Source organism: Podarcis bocagei (assembly GCF_964188305.1).
Source record: "Podarcis bocagei genome assembly, chromosome: 4".
Lineage (NCBI taxonomy): Eukaryota > Metazoa > Chordata > Lepidosauria > Squamata > Lacertidae > Podarcis > Podarcis bocagei.
This window is the reverse complement of record NC_138128.1, coordinates 104,501,039-104,523,701: the sequence shown is the minus strand read 5'-3', so window position 1 is coordinate 104,523,701 and position 22,663 is coordinate 104,501,039. Positions and strand designations below refer to the sequence as shown.

The 22,663-nt window shown below is 57.6% G+C and overlaps 1 protein-coding gene across 3 annotated transcripts; it reads right to left on the bottom strand.

Annotated features, from left to right (window-relative positions):
- Positions 1 to 8,890: 8,890 nt before the first annotated feature.
- On the bottom strand, positions 8,891 to 14,354 carry LOC308585920 (maestro heat-like repeat-containing protein family member 7). Of its 3 annotated transcripts, none has more exons than XM_081192028.1 (7): positions 14,108 to 14,354; positions 13,748 to 13,895; positions 13,405 to 13,586; positions 12,462 to 12,599; positions 12,044 to 12,158; positions 9,691 to 9,761; positions 8,891 to 9,415 (listed from the first exon to the last, which is right to left on the bottom strand). In XM_081192028.1, the coding sequence occupies exons 1-6, from the start codon at positions 14,254 to 14,256 to the stop codon at positions 9,723 to 9,725; spliced, it is 771 nt and encodes a 256-aa protein (XP_081048154.1). In that variant the 5' UTR covers positions 14,257 to 14,354; the 3' UTR covers positions 8,891 to 9,415; positions 9,691 to 9,722. The 3 variants fall into 3 exon arrangements, with proteins under 3 accessions (XP_081048154.1, XP_081048155.1, XP_081048153.1); XM_081192029.1 differs by having other exon boundaries at positions 8,891 to 9,393; XM_081192027.1 differs by having other exon boundaries at positions 8,891 to 9,761.
- Positions 14,355 to 22,663: the final 8,309 nt, after the last annotated feature.

Sequence of the window (22,663 nt, the reverse complement as noted above, 5' to 3'; positions counted from 1 at the left end):
GGCGGTATCACGGGCCAGGCGGCGGCGGCAGGACGGGCGGTCTCACAGGCTGGACGGCGGCGGGAGCACGGGCGGTCTAACGGGCCGGGCAGCGGCGGCAGCACGGGCGGTCTCACGGGCAGGGTGGTGGCGGCAGCACGGGCGGTCTCACTGGCCGGGCGGCGGCGGCAGGACGGGAGGTCTCAGGGGCTGGGCGGCGGCGGCAGCACGGGCGGTCTCACGGGCCAGGCGGTGGCAGCAGGACGGGCGGTCTCACGGGCCAGGCGGCGGCAGCACGGGCGGTCTCACGGTCAGGGTGGTGGCGGCAGGACGGGCGGTCTCACGGGCCGGGCGGCTGGTGGCAGGACGGGCGGTCTCACGGGCCGGGCGGCGGAGGCAGGACGGGCGGTCTCACGGGCCGGGCGGCGGAGGCAGGACGGGCGGTCTCACGGGCCGGGTGGCGGCGGCAGCACGGGCGGTCTCACGGGCAGGGTGGTGGCGGCAGCACGGGCGGTCTCACGGGCCGGGCGGTGGCGGCAGGACGGGAGGTCTCACGGGCCGGGCGGCGGCGGCAGCACGGGCGGTCTCACGGGCCGGGTGGCGGCGGCAGCACGGGCGGTCTCACGGCCAGGGTGGTGGCGGCAGCACGGGCAGTCTCACGGGCCGGGCGGCGGCGGCAGGACGGGAGGTCTCACGGGCTGGGCGGCGGCGGCAGCACGGGCGGTCTCAGGGGCCAGGCGGTGGCAGCAGGACGGGCGGTCTCACGGGCAGGGCGGCGGCGGCAGGACGGGCGGTCTCACGGGCCGGGCGGCGGCGGCAGGACGGGCGGTCTCATGGGCCGGGCAGCGGCGGCACCACGGGCGGTCTCACGGGCAGGGTGGCGGCGGCAGGACGGGCGGTCTCACGGGCCGGGCGGCGGCAGCAGGACGGGCGTTCTCACGGGCCGGGCGGCGGCTGTACGGGCGGTCTCACGGGCCGGGCGGCGGCGGATCGAAGGGCGGTCTCACGGGCCGGGCGGCGGCGGCAGGACGGGAGGTCTCACGGGCTGGGCGGCGGCGGCAGCACGGGCGGTCTCACCGGCAGGACGGCGGCGGCAGGACGGTCGGTCTCACGGGCCGGGCGGCGGCGGCAGGACGGGCGGTCTCACGGGCCGGGCAGCGGCGGCACCACGGGCGGTCTCACGGGCAGGGTGGTGGCGGCAGGACGGGCGGTCTCACGGGCTGGGCGGCGGCGGCAGCACGGGCGGTCTCATGGGCTGGGCGGCGGCGGCAGCACGGGTGGTCTCACGGGCCGGGCGGCGGCGGCAGGACGGGCGGTCTCACGGGCCGGGTGGCGGAGGCAGGACGGGCGGTCTCACGGGCCGGGCGGCGGAGGCAGGACGGGCGATCTCACGGGCCGGGTGGCGGCGGCAGCACGGGCGGTCTCAAGGGCAGGGTGGTGGCGGCAGCACGGGCGGTCTCACGGGCCGGGCGGTGGCGGCAGGACGGGAGGTCTCACGGGCCGGGCGGCGGCGGCAGCACGGGCGGTCTCACGGGCCGGGTGGCGGCGGCAGCACGGGCGGTCTTACGGGCAGGGTGGTGGCGGCAGCACGGGCGGTCTCACGGGCCGGGCGGCCGCGGCAGGACGGGAGGTCTCACGGGCTGGGCGGCGGCGGCAGCACGGGCGGTCTCACGGGCCAGGCGGTGGCAGCAGGACGGGCGGTCTCACGGGCAGGGCGGCGGCGGCAGGACGGGCGGTCTCACGGGCCGGGCGGCGGCGGCAGGACGGGCGGTCTCACGGGCCGGGCAGCGGCGGCACCACGGGCGGTCTCACAGGCTGGGCGGCGGCGGCAGCACGGGTGGTCTCACGGGCCGGGCGGCGGCGGCAGCACGGGCGGTCTCACGGACCAGGCGGCGGCGGCAGGACGGGCGGTCTCACGGGCCGGGCGGCGGCGTCAGCACAGGCGGTCTCACGGGCCGGGCGGCGGCGGCAGCACGGGCGGTCTCACGGGCAGGGCGGCGGCGGCAGCACGGGCGGTCTCACGGGCCGGGCGGCGGCGGCAGCACGGGCGGTCTCACGGGCAGGGTGGTGGCGGCAGGACGGGCGGTCTCACGGGCTGGGCGGCGGCGGCAGCACGGGCGGTCTCATGGGCTGGGCGGCGGCGGCAGCACGGGTGGTCTCACGGGCCGGGCGGCGGCGGCAGGACGGGCGGTCTCACGGGCCGGGTGGCGGAGGCAGGACGGGCGGTCTCACGGGCCGGGCGGCGGAGGCAGGACGGGCGATCTCACGGGCCGGGTGGCGGCGGCAGCACGGGCGGTCTCAAGGGCAGGGTGGTGGCGGCAGCACGGGCGGTCTCACGGGCCGGGCGGTGGCGGCAGGACGGGAGGTCTCACGGGCCGGGCGGCGGCGGCAGCACGGGCGGTCTCACGGGCCGGGTGGCGGCGGCAGCACGGGCGGTCTTACGGGCAGGGTGGTGGCGGCAGCACGGGCGGTCTCACGGGCCGGGCGGCCGCGGCAGGACGGGAGGTCTCACGGGCTGGGCGGCGGCGGCAGCACGGGCGGTCTCACGGGCCAGGCGGTGGCAGCAGGACGGGCGGTCTCACGGGCAGGGCGGCGGCGGCAGGACGGGCGGTCTCACGGGCCGGGCGGCGGCGGCAGGACGGGCGGTCTCACGGGCCGGGCAGCGGCGGCACCACGGGCGGTCTCACAGGCTGGGCGGCGGCGGCAGCACGGGTGGTCTCACGGGCCGGGCGGCGGCGGCAGCACGGGCGGTCTCACGGACCAGGCGGCGGCGGCAGGACGGGCGGTCTCACGGGCCGGGCGGCGGCGTCAGCACAGGCGGTCTCACGGGCCGGGCGGCGGCGGCAGCACGGGCGGTCTCACGGGCAGGGCGGCGGCGGCAGCACGGGCGGTCTCACGGGCCGGGCGGCGGCGGCAGCACGGGCGGTCTCACGGGCCGGGCGGCGGCGGCAGGACGGGCGGTCTCATGGGCCGGGCAGCGGCGGCAGGCTGGGCGGTATCACGGGCCGGGCGGCGGCGGCAGGACGGGCGGTCTCACGGGCCGGGCGGCGGCGGCGGTAGCACGGGCGGTCTCACGGGCCGGGGAGCGGCGGCAGCACGGGCGGTCTCACGGGCAGGGTGGTGGCGGCAGCACGGGCGGTCTCACGGGCCGGGCGGCGGCGGCAGGACGGGAGGTCTCACGAACTGGGCGGCGGCGGCAGCACGGGCGGTCTCACGGGCCGGGCGGCGGCAGCAGGACGGGCGGTCTCACGGGCCAGGCGGCGGCAGCACGGGCGGTCTCACGGGCAGGGTGGTGGCGGCAGGACGGGCGGTCTCACGGGCCGGGCGGCGGCGGCAGGACGGGCGTTCTCACGGGCCGGGCGGCGGAGGCAGGACGGGCGGTCTCACGGGCCGGGCGGCGGAGGCAGGACGGGCGGTGTCACGGGCCGGGTGGCGGCGGCAGCACGGGCGGTCTCACAGGCAGGGTGGTGGCGGCAGCACGGGCGGGCTCACGGGCCGGGCGGTGAAGGCAGGACGGGAGGTCTCACGGGCCGGGCGGCGGCGGCACCACGGGCGGTCTCACGGGCAGGGTGGCGGCGGCAGGACGGGCGGTCTCACGGGCCGGGCGGCAGGAGCAGGACGGGCGTTCTCACGGGCCGGGCGGCGGCTGTATGGGCGGTCTCACGGGCCGGGCGGCGGCGGATGGACGGGCGGTCTCACGGGCTGGGCGGCGGAGGCAGGACGGGAGGTCTCACGGGCTGGGCGGCGGCAGCACGGGCGGTCTCACGGGCAGGGTGGTGGCGGCAGGATGGGCGGTCTCACGGGCCGGGCGGCGGCGGCAGGACGGGCGGTCTCACGGGCCGGGCGGCGGAGGCAGGACGGGCGGTCTCACGGGCCGGGCGGCGGAGGCAGGACGGGCGGTGTCACGGGCCGGGTGGCGGTGGCAGCACGGGCGGTCTCACGGGCAGGGTGGTGGCGGCAGCACGGGCGGGCTCACGGGCCGGGCGGTGAAGGCAGGACGGGAGGTCTCACGGGCCGGGCGGCGGCGGCAGGACGGGCGGTCTCACGGGCCGGGCGGCAGGAGCAGGACGGGCGTTCTCACGGGCCGGGCGGCGGCGGCTGTACGGGCGGTCTCACGGGCCGGGCGGCGGCGGATGGACGGGCGGTCTCACGGGCCGGGCGGCGGCGGCAGGACGGGAGGTCTCACGGGCTGGGCGGCGGCAGCACGGGCGGTCTCACGGGCAGGGTGGTGCGGCAGGATGGGCGGTCTCACGGGCCGGGCGGCGGCGGTAGGACGGGCGGTCTCACGGGCCGGGCGGCGGAGGCAGGACGGGCGGTCTCACGGGCCGGGCGGCGGAGGCAGGACGGGTGGTGTCACGGCCCGGGTGGCGGCGGCAGCACGGGCGGTCTCACGGGCAGGGTGGTGGCGGCAGCACGGGCGGTCTCACGGGCCGGGCGGTGGCGGCAGGACGGGCGGTCTCATGGGCCAGGTGGTGGCAGCAGGACGGGCGGTCTCACCGGCAGGACGGCGGCGGCAGGACGGGCGGTCTCACGGGCCGGGCGGCGGCGGCAGGACGGGCGGTCTCACGGGCCGGGCAGCGGCGGCACCACGGGCGGTCTCACGGGCAGGGTGGTGGCGGCAGGACGGGCGGTCTCACGGGCCGGGCGGCGGCAGCAGGACGGGCGTTCTCACGGGCTGGGCGGCGGCGGATGGACGGGTGGTCTCACGGGCCGGGCGGCGGCAGCACGGGTGGTCTCACGGGCCGGGCGGCGGCGGCAGCACGGGCGGTCTCACGGACCAGGCGGTGGCAGCAGGACGGGCGGTCTCACCGGCAGGACGGCGGCGGCAGGACGGGCGGTCTCACGGGCCCGGCGGCGGCGGCAGGACGGGCGGTCTCACGGGCCGGGCGGCGGCGGCACCACGGGCGGTCTCACGGGCAGGGTGGTGGCGGCAGGACGGGCGGTCTCACGGGCCAGGCGGCGGCAGCAGGACGGGCGTTCTCACGGGCTGGGCGGCGGCGGCTGTATGGGCGGTCTCACGGGCTGGGCGGCGGCGGATGGACGGGCGGTCTCACGGGCCGGGCGGCGGCGGCAGCACGAGCGGTCTCACGGACCAGGCGGCGGCGGCAGGACGGGCGGTCTCACGGGCCGGGCGGCGGCGGCTGTATGGGCGGTTTCACGGGCTGGGCGGCGGCGGATGGATGGGCGGTCTCACGGGCCGGGCGGCGGCGGCAGCACGGGCGGTCTCACGGACCAGGCGGCGGCGGCAGGACGGGCGGTCTCACGGGCCGGGCGGCGGCGGCAGGACGGGCGGTCTCACGGGCCGGGCGGCAGCGGCAGGACGGGCGGTCTCACGGGCCGGGCGGCGGCAGGACGGGCGGTCTCACGGGCAGGGAGGCGGCGGCAGGACGGGCGGTCTCACGGGCTGAGCGGCGGCGGCAGCACGGGCGGTCTCACGGACCAGGCGGCGGCAGGACGGGCGGTCTCACGGGCCGGGCGGCGGCGGCAGGACGGGCGGTCTCACGGGCCGGGCGGCAGCGGCAGGACCGGCGGTCTCACGGGCAGGGAGGCGGCGGCAGGATGGGCGGTCTCACGGGCCGGGCGGCGGCGGCTGTACGGGCGGTCTCACGGGCCGGGCGGCGGCGGATGGACGGGCGGTCTCACGGGCCGGGCGGCGGCGGCAGGACGGGAGGTCTCACGGGCTGGGCGGCGGCAGCACGGGCGGTCTCACGGGCAGGGTGGTGCGGCAGGATGGGCGGTCTCACGGGCCGGGCGGCGGCGGTAGGACGGGCGGTCTCACGGGCCGGGCGGCGGAGGAAGGACGGGCGGTCTCACGGGCCGGGCGGCGGAGGCAGAACGGGTGGTGTCACGGCCCGGGTGGCGGCGGCAGCACGGGCGGTCTCACGGGCAGGGTGGTGGCGGCAGCACGGGCGGTCTCACGGGCCGGGCGGTGGCGGCAGGACGGGCGGTCTCATGGGCCAGGTGGTGGCAGCAGGACGGGCGGTCTCACCGGCAGGACGGCGGCGGCAGGACGGGCGGTCTCACGGGCCGGGCGGCGGCGGCAGGACGGGCGGTCTCACGGGCCGGGCAGCGGCGGCACCACGGGCGGTCTCACGGGCAGGGTGGTGGCGGCAGGACGGGCGGTCTCACGGGCCGGGCGGCGGCAGCAGGACGGGCGTTCTCACGGGCTGGGCGGCGGCGGATGGACGGGCGGTCTCACGGGCCGGGCGGCGGCAGCACGGGTGGTCTCACGGGCCGGGCGGCGGCGGCAGCACGGGCGGTCTCACGGACCAGGCGGTGGCAGCAGGACGGGCGGTCTCACCGGCAGGACGGCGGCGGCAGGACGGGCGGTCTCACGGGCCCGGCGGCGGCGGCAGGACGGGCGGTCTCACGGGCCGGGCGGCGGCGGCACCACGGGCGGTCTCACGGGCAGGGTGGTGGCGGCAGGACGGGCGGTCTCACGGGCCAGGCGGCGGCAGCAGGACGGGCGTTCTCACGGGCTGGGCGGCGGCGGCTGTATGGGCGGTCTCACGGGCTGGGCGGCGGCGGATGGACGGGCGGTCTCACGGGCCGGGCGGCGGCGGCAGCACGAGCGGTCTCACGGACCAGGCGGCGGCGGCAGGACGGGCGGTCTCACGGGCCGGGCGGCGGCGGCTGTATGGGCGGTTTCACGGGCTGGGCGGCGGCGGATGGATGGGCGGTCTCACGGGCCGGGCGGCGGCGGCAGCACGGGCGGTCTCACGGACCAGGCGGCGGCGGCAGGACGGGCGGTCTCACGGGCCGGGCGGCGGCGGCAGGACGGGCGGTCTCACGGGCCGGGCGGCAGCGGCAGGACGGGCGGTCTCACGGGCCGGGCGGCGGCAGGACGGGCGGTCTCACGGGCAGGGAGGCGGCGGCAGGACGGGCGGTCTCACGGGCTGAGCGGCGGCGGCAGCACGGGCGGTCTCACGGACCAGGCGGCGGCAGGACGGGCGGTCTCACGGGCCGGGCGGCGGCGGCAGGACGGGCGGTCTCACGGGCCGGGCGGCAGCGGCAGGACCGGCGGTCTCACGGGCAGGGAGGCGGCGGCAGGATGGGCGGTCTCACGGGCCGGGCGGCGGCGTCAGCACGGGCGGTCTCACGGGCCGGGCGGCGGCGGCAGGACGGGCGGTCTCACGGGCCGGGCGGCGGCGGCAGGACGGGCGGTCTCACGGGCCGGGCGGCGGCAGGACCGGCGGTCTCACGGGCAGGGAGGCGGCGGCAGGACGGGCGGTCTCACGGGCCGGGCGGCGGCGGCAGCACGGGCGGTCTCACGGGCAGGGCGGCGGCGGCAGCACGGGCGGTCTCACGGGCCGGGCGGCGGCGGCAGCACGGGCGGTCTCACGGGCCGGGCGCCGGCAGCAGGACGGGCGTTCTCACGGGCCGGGCGGCGGCGGCAGGACGGGCGGTCTCATGGGCCGGGCGGCGGCGGCAGGCCGCGCGGTATCACGGGCCGGGCGGCGGCGGCAGGACGGGCGGTCTCACGGGCCGGGCGGCGGCGGCAGCACGGGCGGTCTCACGGGCCGGGCGGCGGCGGCAGCACGGGCGGTATCACGGGCCGGGCAGCCGCGGCAGCACGGGCGGTCTCACGGGCAGGGAGGTGGCGGCAGCACGGGCGGTCTCACGGGCCGGGCGGCGGCGGCAGCACGGGCGGTCTCACGGGCCAGGCGGCGGCAGCAGGACGGGCGGTCTCACGGGCCAGGCGGCGGCAGCACGGGCGGTCTCACGGGCAGGGTGGTGGCGGCAGGACAGGCGGTCTCACGGGCCGGGCGGCGGCGGCAGGACGGGCAGTCTCACGGGCCGGGCGGCGGAGGCAGGACGGGCGGTCTCACGGGCCGGGCGGCGGAGGCAGGACGGGCGGTGTCACGGGCCGGGTGGCGGCGGCAGCACGGGCAGTCTCACGGGCCGGGTGGCGGCGGCAGCACGGGCGGTCTCACGGGCAGGGTGGTGGCGGCAGCACGGGCGGTCTCACGGGCCGGGCGACGGCGGCAGGACGGGAGGTCTCACGGGCTGGGCGGCGGCGGCAGCACGGGCGGTCTCACGGGCCAGGCGGTGGCAGCAGGACGGGCGGTCTCACGGGCAGGGCGGCGGCGGCAGGACGGGCGGTCTCACGGGCCGGGCAGCGGCGGCAGGACGGGCGGTCTCACGGGCCGGGCAGCGGCGGCACCACGGGGCGGTCTCACGGGCAGGGTGGCGGCGGCAGGACGGGCGGTCTCACGGGCCGGGCGGCGGCAGCAGGACGGGCGTTATCACGGGCCGGGCGGCGGCGGCTGTACGGGCGGTCTCACGGGCCGGGCGGCGGCGGATGGACGGGCGGTCTCACGGGCCGGGCGGCGGCGGCAGCACGGGTGGTCTCACGGGCCGGGCGGCGGCGGCAGCACGGGCGGTCTCACGGACCAGGCGGCGGCAGGACGGGCGGTCTCACGGGCCGGGCGGCGGCGGCAGGATGGGCGGTCTCACGGGCCGGGCGGCAGCGGCAGGACGGGCGGTCTCACGGGCCGGGCGGCGGCGGCAGGACGGGCGGTCTCACGGGCTGAGCGGCAGCGGCAGGACGGGCGGTCTCACGGGCCGAGCGGCGGCGGCAGCATGGGCGGTCTCACGGGCCGGGCGGCGGCGGCAGGACGGGCAGTCTCACGGGCAGGGAGGCGGCGGCAGGACGGGCGGTCTCACGGGCTGAGCGGCGGCGGCAGCACGGGCAATCTCACGGGCCGAGCGGCGGCGGCAGCACGGGCGGTCTCACGGGCCGAGCGGCGGCGGCAGCACGGGTGGTCTAACAGGTAGAGCCTAAGTGACACCAGATAAAGTCGAGCAACATTTATGGACTCAAGCCTGATATTCACCTGAGAAGGTGTTGCCTTGTTTTGACCCCCAGGCTTTTTGTGACCCATGGAGCTGCCCCCCCTTATATCATGTATTTCATAAGCATATAATGTCATGGTTTTACAGTTAGGCTGTGAGCTCAGTTTCTAAAAAGCACCTCTTGAACGGGTTATTTTGGGATTGATTCAGGTTGGCCCCCAAAGCAGCTCACTTCAATTCAATGGTCTTCATCAAGAAGCACCCAGCCACGCATGACCCCTCCTGCCCCTTCTCATCCCAATCTGGCCACAGCAGAAGCTAGGCTGGTGCTTCCATTTGGAACTATGGAGTTCTCCGCTGGTTTCTGGTGGGCCTGGACTCCGCATTCCAACCTCTAGGGCTGGGCATGGCCCTCCCAATCTAATTCGCCTCTGCTCTCACAGTCAGGTACATTTTGGTGGGAAAGGGAAGGAAGGAGTATGAGCTGGTTGGAATCATGCTGAAGCAAACACATCCTAAGCTGGGTCTGAACTGCAGGAGGGTTTGGACTTGGCTCATAAAGAGCATGAGATGAGGCTTGAAACTGGAGAAATCTCTTCCGTTCAAAGACTTAGTGGCCTCAATAAATAAATGAAAACAGCTTATTTGGATGAGCAAAGGATTATTATTATTATTATTATTATTATTATTATTATTATTAGTCTCCCCACCCTGATACATAGCGGAACAAAGAGAAAAAAAGATATATAATAAACCAGCAGACACACAAAAATCAATCTTTAAAGCAGGCAAAAATAAATACATATGAACTTATACCAGCTTTAAGGTGTTTCCAATAGTACATATAAAAATGTAATTTTAAGAAAAATCTTAGCCTTCCAAAGGTGAAGACTTGTCCATCCATTAACGGAATACCTGTATGATTGCTGCCTGCAGTAACTTGCGCACTAGGTCATGGAAGTGTCCGTATCGGAGTCAGACATCCCCTAAGTTGGAGCAAAGCCACTGTAAGTGCATCTTTTATTATGTATGCATTCATCTTCTATCAAAAAACATTGTCCATATATATTAGACATGATAGCAGTGAATGCAGCTGAAGTTGTACAATTAAATAAAAAATGTGTAAATGCTAAAGAACATTTGACAGTTAAATTGCGAGGAATAAAGAAACCATAAGAAACATTAGAAATAATTGCTTTTTATATCGGTCCTGGAGGTTTTGCTGAACATGATTAGAAGGGACCAGCTGGTTAAAGGGGTACAGGTCGGAGTTAAACAGTACAAACTGAGAGCATTCGCAGATGACTTGGTACTTACATTACAAGAGCCAGACACTAGTACTAAAAGAGTCTTAGAATTAATTCAAGAGTTTGGTCAAGTCGCAGGATTTAAACTGAATAAATTAAAGACTAAGGTATTAGAGAAAAATTTAACAGTTACTGAAAGGGAGAGGTTCCAGAATGAAACGGGTTTAACTGTGGTTAAGAAAGTGAAATACTTGGGGATTAACATGACAGCTAAAAATGTGAATTTATTTAAAGACAATTATGAGAAATGCTGGACGGAAGTAAAAAAGGATCTAGAAATATGGTCAAATTTGAAGCTTTCACTGTTGGGCCATATTGCTGTGATCAAAATGAATGTATTGCCTAGAATGTTGTTTTTGTTTCAAACATTGCAAATCGTGGACAAGATGGATTGTTTCAAGAAGTGGCAGAAAGATATCTCGAAATTTGTCTGGCAGGGAAAGAAACCCAGAATAAAACTTAAGATTTTAACTGATGCAAAAGAAAGAGGGGGATTTGCCCTGCCGGACTTTAAACTTTACTATGAATCAGCAGCTTTCTGCTGGTTGAAAGACTGGCTGCTTCTTGAGAACACAGACATTTTGGATTTAGAAGGTTTTAACAATATTTTTGGGTGGCATGCATATTTATGGTATGATAAGGTTAAAGCTCACAAAGCTTTTAAAAATCATATTGTCAGGAAAGCATTATATAATGTCTGGATTAGATATAAAGACCTGTTGGAAAATAAAACCCCAAGGTGGTTGTCGCCAATGGAAGCTAAGGCTGTGAAAAAACTCAATATGGATGCCAAAAGGCCCGAAATATTGGGAAATTTTGGAACAAGAGGGGGATAAATTTAAATTGCAGAGTTTTGAGAAATTAAAAGACAAAGTGAGAGACTGGCTCCATTATTACCAAATAATGGAGGTTTTTAAGTTGGACAGGAAAATTGGCTTCCAGGTGGAAAAATCAAAATTAGAAACAGAACTGATAGAACCCAATACTAAGAACTTGTCAGGAATGTATAACTTGCTGTTGAAATGGAATACACAAGGTGAAACAGTGAAATCAGCTATGATAAAGTGGGCACAAGATATTGGTCATAACATTATGTTTGCTGACTGGGAACAGTTGTGGAACACCGGTATGAAATTTATGGCATGTAATGCCTTAAAGGAAAATATTATGAAAATGATTTATAGGTGGTACATGACCCCAGTCAAGCTTGCAAAAAATTACCACTTGCCTGATAATAAATGTTGGAAATGTAAAGAAACTAAAGGTACTTTTTTCACCTTTGGTGGACGTGCCCAAGGATTAAGGCTTTCTGGGAAATGATATATAATGAAATGAAAAAGGTATTTAAATATACCTTCCTTAAGAAACCAGAGGCCTTTCTCCTGGGCATTGTTGGCCAATTGGTGCCAAAGAAAGATAGAACATTCTTTATGTATGCTACAACAGCAGCAAGAATACTCATCGCAAAGTATTGGAAGACACAAGATCTACCCACCTTGGAAGAATGGCAGATGAAGGTGATTGACTATATGGGACTAGCAGAAATGACTGGCAGAATCTGGGACCAGGGGAAAGAGACGGCGGAAGAAGATTGGAAGAAATTTAAGAACTATCTTAAGAAACATTGTAAAATTAATGAGTGCTAGAATGATGTGGTTTTAGAAATTAAATGGAGTACAGCTGTAAAGATTAAGTTAAAAGAAAAGAAAGGTCGACAATTAGATAAAATTAAGGGTGAGGATTTGCTGAACTAAATATTTGAAATAGGAATGCAGAAAGGGGAGGTATGAGGAGGTCGGTGAAGTAAGTTTTAAGAAAATAAGGTTTTGAAATTATACTTGTTCTTTTTTTGTGTTTGTGTGTATTGTTTTGTTTGATATAATTTGTAAAATCTTAATAGATATTTATATATATATATAAAAGAGACATTAGAACAGGCATTCCCTGTTTCCAGTTCCTACCTCAAAGTAAAACGCCATGCCGATGGCTCTCTTTTTATTGTTTGGAGAGCACATATATTCACGTGCCAATCGGGAAATCCTCCTGTACTCTTTGGTCGAGGAGCTGAACAAGGTCCTGAAACATAAGAGTAAGAGCAAAGGATTCACAAGCCTGAAGCTGGCAGGAAGAACCGCTCAGTGTTCCTGCACAACAACCACCACCACCAGGTTACTTGAACGCTGAGCAGAGCCTCCCACCTGCATTCGCTCCATAAGACGCACACACATTTCCCCTTACTTTTTAGGAGGGGAAAATTGCGTCTTATAGAGTGAACAATATGGTACATTTTCTGAAATAAATAAGAAGTTTATCCCCATTTCCCCAGAAAGCAGGCCTTGCTCTTCATGCCTCACCTGCCAGTCCTTTTCACCTTCTTACCTTGCCAGAAGACGAATGCCTTTGAAAAAGCTTTCTGGACTTGACAGCATATCCCAGCAGCTTTGCAACCCCAAAAACTCTAAATCGTCAAGGTATTCAAGACGCCCAATCAGTTGTTTCAGGGCCTGCACAGCGATCCTGAGTCAAGTGAAGGAATTAAGAAGATTATATTTTTAAAATTTGTATACTGCCCTTCACCTGTAGATCTCCGAGCAGTTCACAACATAAAAATGCAAGTTAAAAAGCACAAAATACAGAATAAAAACAAGAACCAAAGCAAACCAATAACTCCTCTCCCTCCAACAAACACAGTTGAAAGGGCATAGGAGGTTAATCAGCCAATGGCCTGATTGAAGAGGACCATTTTTGCCTGGCATCTAAAGGCACCAGGCAAGCCCCTCTGGGGAGAGCAACCCACTAATGGGGAGCCACCACAGAAAAGGCCCCATTCTTGTGTGGAGGAGGCACACGTGAAGAGGGGCTTCCGATGATGAGCACAAGGTCTGGGTATGTTCATCTGGGGAGTTTTAGGTCCTTGACATCTTGCAGTCCAACCCCAACCATCACCCCCTGCAGCCTCCCCCATGTTTCCAGCACAAGCGGCAACCTTTTGGCTGTGATGGAGACTTAAGGTTTCATGACACGTGAGTCCCACCACACCCAAATCAGCCCATCGTGCGGGAGAGCCTCCAGCATCCTCTCCCATCCTAGTGTCCTTGGCTACAACTCCCATCTTCAGCCCAGTTATGCTGGCTGGGGCTGGTGGCAGTTGTGGTCCAAAGCGACTGAAGAGCACAGGGGTTGGGGAAGCCTGGGTCTCCTAGCTATCTAACCTAAGCAGAACCTCCATGTCCAAATGAAGCCTATCTCTTGGGGGAGGGCTGAGCCTATGGGTCAGAGAGAGAAGGGAGGGCCCCCCCAAATGCATTAGCAGGTCCCTCACGTCAGCGGATCGAGATGCGAAGAGGGCTCCGGGATTAGACTTGACGCCCTCGAACCTCTTCTTCTCGCCTCATGGACAAAACAGATCTGAGTGCTAAGTGCAAAGAGCAGGTGGTGGAACTTGCTCTTCAGGATACCTGCAGCCTCAGGGAACGACAGGATATGACACAGAGCGTTGGTAGCCTGGAGGGACAAGGAGAGGAGAACGGCATTCAGCAGAGGTCATCGTCAGATCAAGATCTCAGACTCAGACGCGACTCAGAGCCTCGGTCCATCTCACTCAGCAAGAAGCCCCCAGCCCCATCCAGCTCCCATTCAAAACAATCCAGGAGAGAGAAACTGACCGCCATTGGCATTTGAGAAGTGCTGTGTCGCCTGGAAGTGACTTCCGCTTTGGGGTCTGCATCCTGCAGCCTTTTCAGGAGGGGTCTCAGCAGCTTGACGCTGGAATACTGATTGGCAACCAGCGCCTTCCAGATCTCTGCGGCACTTCTGCAATTTTTCAAAACAGAATTTTTCATTTTTCCTTTTCTTAAAAAAAGTCAGGCCTTTGATATTTTCTTTATATTGCACATACATTAGCAAAGAAAGAAACCACAACTTGGAGCACAATTTTTTGCAAGTACGAAATTCAATATAAATAAATATAAATTAAGAAACCCCTTAAATCTAGCCCTCCCCATTTTCACATCACAAAAACTTACTCATCACACTCCATCGAGCAGTCCAACAGGCTGTCTACGACCGGCTGCAGGCGCTTGGTGGCTAGGCTGACAATAGCCGAAAGCGTCTGATCCTTAGTGTGGGTGTCGGAGATCTGGTGGAGATGGTTATAAATCTCCTTCACAACCATAGGCAGCTGAAAGAAGATAAAAGAAGACCAGGATGAGAAAGTGTGGTGAACCTGTTTCTATTTTGCTTAATGTATGTAGGGTTTGGTGTCAGCGTTACTCGTGCCGGTTCTCTGCTGTTCACTTGTGTTTTTTTATAATAATTTTTATTGATTTACAACACAGATATACAATTTTATCCAATTTTTAACAAATAAATTCTCTCTTTTTGGACTTCCTTCAGCTTCTCTGACAATCATCCATCATTACCTCTTAATTACGCATTCCTTCTCCTTAGTATTGTTTTTAGTCTTCCCTCCCACTTCTATTATTTTTTATAACAATACATCTCAAATTTCACAGTGCTTCTTGAAATACAGTGGTGCCTCGCAAGACGAAATTAATCCGTTCCGCGAGTCTCTTCGTCTTGCGGTTTTTTTGTCTTGCGAAGCACGGCTATTAGCGGCTTAGCGGCTTAGCGGCTATTAGCGGCTTTAAGAAAAAGGAAACAAACTCGCAAGAACTCGCAAGACGTTTCGTCTTGCAAAGCAAGCCCATAGGGAAATTCGTCTTGCGGAACGACTCAAAAAATGGAAAACTCTTTCGTCTAGCGAGTTTTTCGTCTTGTGAGGCATTCGTCTTGCGGGGCACCACTGTATCACTAACGTTGTTTGCACATCACATGTATTTTTCAGATATTCTACAAATTTCCCCCAGTCTTCGATGAACTTTTGGTCCTTAAGATATCTAATTTCCCCAGTTAGCTTGTCCAATTCTGCATAGTCTGTCAGTTTCAGTCTCCAATCTTCAATAGTCAGCATTTCCTCTTGTTTCCATTTCTGGGCATGTAACTGCATATTGGAAGAGTTTACAGTCATAGAATCATAGAATCATAGAATCATAGAGTTGGAAGAGACCGCAAGGGCCATCGAGTCCAACCCCCTGCCAAGCAGGAAACACCATCAGAGCACTCCTGACATATGGTTGTCAAGCCTCTGCTTAAAGACCTCCAAAGTAGGAGACTCCACCACACTCCTTGGCAGCAAATTCCACTGTCGAACAGCTCTTACTGTCAGGAAGTTCTTCCTAATGTTTAGGTGGAATCTTCTTTCTTGTAGTTTGGATCCATTGCTCCATGTACGCTTCTCTGGAGCAGCAGAAAACAACCTTTCTCCCTCCTCTATGTGACATCCTTTTATATATTTGAACATGGCTATCATATCACCCCTTAACCTCCTCTTCTCCAGGCTAAACATGCCCAGCTCCCTTAGCCGTTCCTCATAAGGCATCGTTGCCCTCCTCTGGACACGTTCCAGTTTGTCAGTGTCCTTCTTGAACTGTGGTGCCCAGAACTGGACACTGTACTCCAGGTGAGGTCTGACCAGAGCAGAATACAGTGGCACTATTACTTCCCTTGATCTAGATGCTATACTCCTATTGATGCAGCCCAGAATTGCATTGGCTTTTTTAGCTGCTGCGTCACACTGTTGGCTCATGTCAAGTTTGTGGTCAACCAAGACTCCTAGATCCTTTTCACATGTACTGCTCTCAAGCCAGGTGTCACCCATCTTGTATTTGTGCCTCTCATTTTTTTTGCCCAAGTGCAATACTTTACATTTCTCCCTGTTAAAGTTCATCTTGTTTGTTTTGGCCCAGTTCTCTAATCTGTCATGGTCGTTTTTAAGTGTGATCCTGTCCTCTGGGGTGTTAGCCAGCCCTCCCAGTTTGGTGTCATCTGCAAATTTGATCAGGATGCCCTTGAGTCCATCATCCAAGTCGTTGATAAAGATGTTGAATAAGACCGGGCCCAAGACAGAACCCTGTGGCACCCCACTAGTCACTCTTCTCCAGAATGAAGAGGAACCATTGATGAGCACCCTTTGGGTTCGGTCAGTCAGCCAGTTACAAATCCACTGAGTGGTAGCATAGTCAAGACCGCATTTTACCAGCTTCTTTACAAGAATATCATGGGGCACCTTGTCAAATGCCTTGCTGAAATCAAGGTAGGCTACATCCACTGCGTTCCCTTCATCTACCAGGCTTGTAATTCTGTCAAAAAACGAGATCAGGTTAGTCTGACATGACTTATTTTTCAGAAATCCATGCTGACTATTGGTGATCACAGCATTCCTTTCTAGGTGCTCACAGACTGTTTGCTTAATGATCTGCTCCAGAATCTTCCCTGGTATTGATGTCAGACTGACTGGGCGGTAATTATTTGGGTCCTCTCTTTTCCCCTTTTTGAAAATAGGGACAACATTTGCCCTCCTCCAGTCTGCCGGGACTTCGCCTGTTCTCCAGGAATTCTCAAAGATGACTGCCAGTGGTTCTGAGATCACATCTGCCAGTTCTTTTAATACTCTTGGATGCAGTTCATCTGGCCCTGGAGACTTGAATATATCTAAACTAGCCAAGTATTCTTGTACTATCTCCTTAGTTATTCTGGGCTGTGTTTCCTTTGCTGAATCATTTGCTCCAAATTCTTCAGGTCGGGCATTGTTTTCTTTATCGGAGAAGACTGAGGCAAAGAAGGCATTGAGGAGTTCAGCCCTTTCTGTGTCCCCTGTTTGCATTTCACCATCTTCTCCTCTGAGTGACCCCACTGTTTCTTTGTTCTTCCTTTTGCTACGAACATACCCATAAAAGCCTTTTTTGTTGCTTTTAACCTCTCTAGCCAGCCTGAGTTCATTCTGTGCTTTAGCTTTTCTGACTTTGTGTCTACACGTGCTGGCTATTTGTTTGAATTCCTCTTTGGTGGTTTCCCCCCTTTTCCATTTTTTGTACACATCCTTTTTTAATCTTAACTCAGTTAAAAGTTCTTTAGATAGCCACCCTGGCTTCTTTAAGCACCTTCCATGTTTCCGTCTCATTGGTATTGCCTGACGTTGTGCTTTTACTATCTCCCTCTTAACAAACTCCCAGCCATCATGAACTCCCTTTCCTTTTAGTATTACTGTCCATGGGATCTCACCCAGCACTTCCCTAAATTTTATGAAGTCGGCTTTCTTAAAGTCAAGAAATTGAGTCCTAGTATGCTTGGCTGCTCCTTTCCGCTGTATAGTAAACTTCAGAAGAGCATGATCACTCGCGCCTAATGATCCTTCCACTTCTACCCCACTAACCAGGTCATCAACATTGGTTAGGACCAGATCTAAAATGGCTGTTCCTCTTGTTGCTTCTCCCACTTTCTGGACAATGAAGTTGTCTGCAAGGCCAGTGAGGAATCTGTTTGACCTTATGCTCTTGGCTGAGTTTGACATCCAACAAATATCCGGGTAATTGAAGTCCCCCATTACTACTATCTCCCTTCCTTTTGCATGCTTGGCCATCTGTTCCAGGAAGGCATCATCTATGTCCTCCGTTTGGCTTGGGGATCTATAGTAAACTCCCACAATGAGGTCTCTGTTATTCTTCTCTCCCTTAATTTTGACCCAAATGCTCTCACATTGGCTTTGAGGTTCTAAATCTTGGATCTCTTCACAGGTATACACATCCCTGACATATAACGCCACTCCTCCTCCTTTCTTGTCTGGTATGTTTCTCTAAAATAGATTGTATCCCCCCATTATTACATTCCAATCGTGGGACTTATCCCACCAGGTTTCAGTGATGCCTATTATGTCATATTTAGTTTGCTGTACCAAGAGCTCAAGCTCATCTTGTTTATTTCCCATGCTTTGCGCATTAGTGTACAGACATTGAAGTCCATTAATCATTCCCCCGTGTCTCTTATTTAAGGATTTTTTCCTCCCATCACTAGGTCTGCGTGCTGTTTGCTCCATTTGGTCTATGGCATTTGGATGATCATCTTCATCAATTGATAGACTCCTACCTTCAGGAGCACTGTCTCCCTCCCCCACATTAGTCAGTTTAAAGCCCTCCTGATGAGGTTTCTGAGATTTTTGGCAAAAACAATTCTCCCAACCATTGTGAGGTGCAGCCCATCGCTTGCCAGAAGTCCATCTTCAAGAAACTGCAGTCCGTGATCTAAGAATCCAAACCGTTCCTGTTTACACCATCTGCGAAGCCAGCTGTTCACTTCCACTATTTTTCCCTCTCTCCCTGGGCCACGTCGTTCAACTGGGAGGACAGATGAGATGACAATTTGTGCATTTAGTTGCTTCAATTTCCTGCCGAGAGCCTCGTAGTCTCTTTTGATCTTCTGGAGGCTATTGCTTGCAGTGTCATTGGTTCCCACATGAACCAAGAGGAAGGGGTATTTGTCAGTCTTTTCTTCTTATCTCGTTTCCTGTAATCCCTAAAAGAAAAGCCTCTGGTTTCTTTACAAAACGTATATTTTAACATCTTTTTTAATTCATTATATATACTCTCCCAGAAACTTTTCACTTTCTTACAATCCCACCACATATGATAAAACGTTCCTTCTTTTTCTTTACATTTCCAACACTTATTACACGTCTTAAATATTTTTGCCAATTTTACCGGTGTTATATACCATCTATAAAACATTTTCATCACATTTTCCTTTAACGCCGTGCATGCAGTAAATTTTAAGTTTTCTTTCCATAGTTTTTTCCCAATCATCAAATTGTATATTATAACCGAAATCTCTGGCCCATTGTATCATTACCGATTTCACTTTTTCATCTTTCGTATGCCATTCCAAAAATATCTTATACATTTTTGACAGAATTTTACAATCATTGTTTATTATGTCGATTTGAAACTTAGAATCTTTTTCTGCATAACCACTTTCTTTAAAATCTTTTTTAAACATTTCATTCAACCTGAAAATAATGCAACCAATCATAATCATATTCTTTAACTTGTTCATATGGTTTTAATTTCCATTTTCCTTCTTCTTTAATTATCAGTTCACCATATGTAATCCATTTACCTCTCATATTAATTTTCTTTACACTCATAACTTCTAACGGAGATAACCAGTGTGGAACTCTTGGTTCTAATAGGTTTTTATACCTATCCCATATTTCTATTAACGCACTCCGGAAGATGTGGTTCCCAAAGCCTTTGTGAATTTTCTTCTTCCCACACCATAAGTACGCGTGCCATCCATATCTGTTATCAAAGCCTTCTAAGTCCAGTAACTCTTTATTTTCTAATTTTATCCATTCTTTCAACCAGCAAAGACATGCTGCTTCATAATATAACTTCAGGTCTGGCAGGGCAAAGCCTCCTCTTTCCTTCGCATCTGTTAGTAGCTTAAATTTAATTCTCGGCTTTTTGCCCTGCCAGATATACCTTGAGATCACTCTTTGCCACTCTTTAAAAATCGTTACCCCCTTTATTATGTGGATAGTCTGAAACAAAAATAACATCTTTGGAAGGACGCTCATCTTTATCGTAGAAATTCTGCCCCAAAAAGATAGTTTCATTCTACACCACACCTCCAGATCTTTCCTTATTCCATTCCAAACTGGTATGTAATTGTTCTGATACAAATCAATGTTTTTAGGAGTTAACCAAATTCCTAAATATTTTACCTTTTTCACACCTCTATCTCTGTTTGTTGTTGCATTATTTCTTTTTTTTTAAAAAAATATTTATTACTTTTCCAACAATTTAAAAACTACAAAAACAATACAATACAATACAAAAACACTACCTAACACTGACACATTAAACACATTGAACTAACAAAACAAAACAAAAACAGTAAAATAAATCAAACAATTTCATTATCCCATCTTTCATTCACTTATTTCCACGACGTCCTCACACCTCCCTTTTTGTATTCCACTTCTGTTAATTGTTTCAGCAATTCCTTTCCATCTTCCTCTGTTTTCTATCCTATAATTATCTTAACACATTCTAACCTTATTTTTTCCTTTAATACTCTATTAATCTATTTATACTTAATTCCTTATATCATTTCTACTAAAGCCATATAACTTCATTCCAACATTTTTCTAACATTCATTAATTTTACAGTATTTCTGTAAATAGTCTTTAAACTTTTTCCAATCTTCTTCCACCAACTCTTCTCCCTGGTCTCGGATTCTGCCAGTCATTTCCGCCAATTCCATATTGTCAGAGCTGCCCTAGGTCCCAGCTCACAAAGGACCAACGCCAGTCCGTTGTTATATACAAAAGTCTTTATTGAAGTTCAGTTTGTCTTTCACATCAGCAGCGTGCAGCTCTACGTCTGAGACTCTAGACTGCCGAAGCTCCGTCTGAGTCTCCACCCCCCATACACCAGTTTAAGACCCTAGCCTTGTTCCACCTCTTCCTCTGCTCTTTCCTCCGCTGGGTCCGCCTGTCAGCTGGGGTTTCGCCCTTTCTAGACTCTTCTGACGCTGAGTCCCCTGATTCTTCCCCCTGCCTCCGGCGGGCTTTAGAACCTGGTTCCCGATCCGGGCTGCCTGCTGTCTCGAGCGCCTGTGCATTTGAACTTGGCGTGCGCGCCCAGCCGGTAACCTTCCTCCTGACCGTTTCACTGCTCCTGTCACTGCTTCCCCCTTCGGGGGGGGGGGCTAGCTGGACCTGACAGCTGGGACTCTTCCCCCCCCCCACTCTGCTCTGGTGGGGAAGCTGGTCCTGATTTCCAGCTGCTGCTTTGGGAGTCCCCGCTGGCCCCCTGTTTCTGGTGTGTCCCCCCTGGGACCCCCCTCGCCCTGACTATCGGCGCCTCCTTCTGGGAATCTTCTGATTCGCTGGAGAAGCTCATGGAATCTCTCGGGTCACTGTCATATTCCCCTATGCTGCCCTCAGATCCTTCCCCTTCGCTCTCCATCTCCTCTCTCCCCTGTGCCTCTGTCCCTGAGCCCCTGACACATATAATCCATCAACTTCATCTGCCATTCTTCCCAGGTGGGTAAATCTTGTGTCTTCCAATACTTCGCGATTGTTGTTGCATTATTTCTATCATACTTTGCTCCATATTTTTTGCAATTATTTTAGTTTTCTTATTTAATTTGAACCCTGCCACTTTCCCAAATTGTTCAATCTCCTCTAATAATTCTTTTACACTTTCTATTGGTTCTTCAATCGTTATTACCAGATCGTCTGCAAAGGCTTTAACTTTATATTAATTCTGGCCAACTGTTATCCCTTTTATTAATTTGTTTTGTCTAATCGCATTAAGAAAGACCTCCAGGACCATTATAAACAGCAATGGCGAAAGCAGACATCCTTGCCTAGTTCCTTTAGATATTTTAATATCTTCCGTAGTCACATTATTTACAATCAATTTAGCTCTCTGTTCTGTATATATTGCCTTTATCCCATTGAAAAACTCTTTTCCCACCTCCATATACTCCAGATTTTTCAACATAAAGTCCCATGCTATGTTGTCAAAGGCCTTTTCTGCATCCACAAACATAAGTATAGCTTGTTTCTCATTCCTGGCAGTCAGATATTCCAAAATATTAATTATGTTCCTTACTGTCAGGGGTTCAGGAGCAGAGGCAAGGGCAAGGGAGGAAACAGAGAGCGAGGGGGAGGAGGCAGAAGAAAAGATGAGTTATGACGACGACCCGAGATCTCCGAGTCTTTCCAGTGAATCAGAAGATTCACAGAAAGGAGCACCAGTGGCCAGGGCAAGGGGGGAGCCCAGGGGGACACCCCAGGAAGAAGGGTCCAGAGGGGGCTCAGAGGGGAGCAGTTGGAAATCGGGACCAGCGTCACCAACAGAGAGCAGGGGAGAGGAAGGGCGCCAGGTATCAAACGCTGGCAGCTCGCAACAGGAGGGAGGGCACGAGTCAGGAGTGGCCACACCTCCATCGGGGAGCGAAGAAACGGTCAGGCGGAAAGTGGAAGGTTGGGCGCGCGCGCCAAGTTCAAATGCACAGGAAGGTGGCGCAGTAAGCAGCCCGGAAAGGGAGCCAGGTCCTAAAGCCCGGCGCAAGGAGACAGGAGGGTCCGGGGGGGTCAGCGTCAGAAGAATCCCGGAAGGAAGAGACCACGGGAGGCAGAGGGACCCAGAGAAGAACGGTCAGGCGGAAAAGGTGGAGTAAGGCTAGGTTAGTAAGCTGGTGCACAGGGGGCGGAGACTCAGACGGAGCTTCGCCGGTCTAACCCTTAAGACGTAGAGCTGCGCGCAGCAGCTTGAGAATGGAAACTGTAACTCAATAAAGACTTTTACAAGTGACCGCTGGCTAGCGTGATCCTCTGTGAGCTAGGATCTGGAAGCAGCTCTGACAGTAAGCTCCGTCTCCAGTTGTGGGCATCTACAGCCTCGCGGACAGGAGAGAAGGCGGGTGCCTACGACTCAGCTCACGAACGGCAGACAATATGACGGCCGAACAGCAGATAGGAGAACTCAGAGAAGCAGTGACACGACTGAATGCCGAGATACTTGCATCCAGGAAGAGAGAGGAGGACGCAGCTGCCGCCTACAGGGATCTCCAGGTCAGGTTGGAAGTGCTTACGAAGCAAGGGCAACTGACACCCAAACCGGAGGGGATTGGGTTGGGGAGAAGAACAGGCGGTCTAGTCTCTCACTTCGAT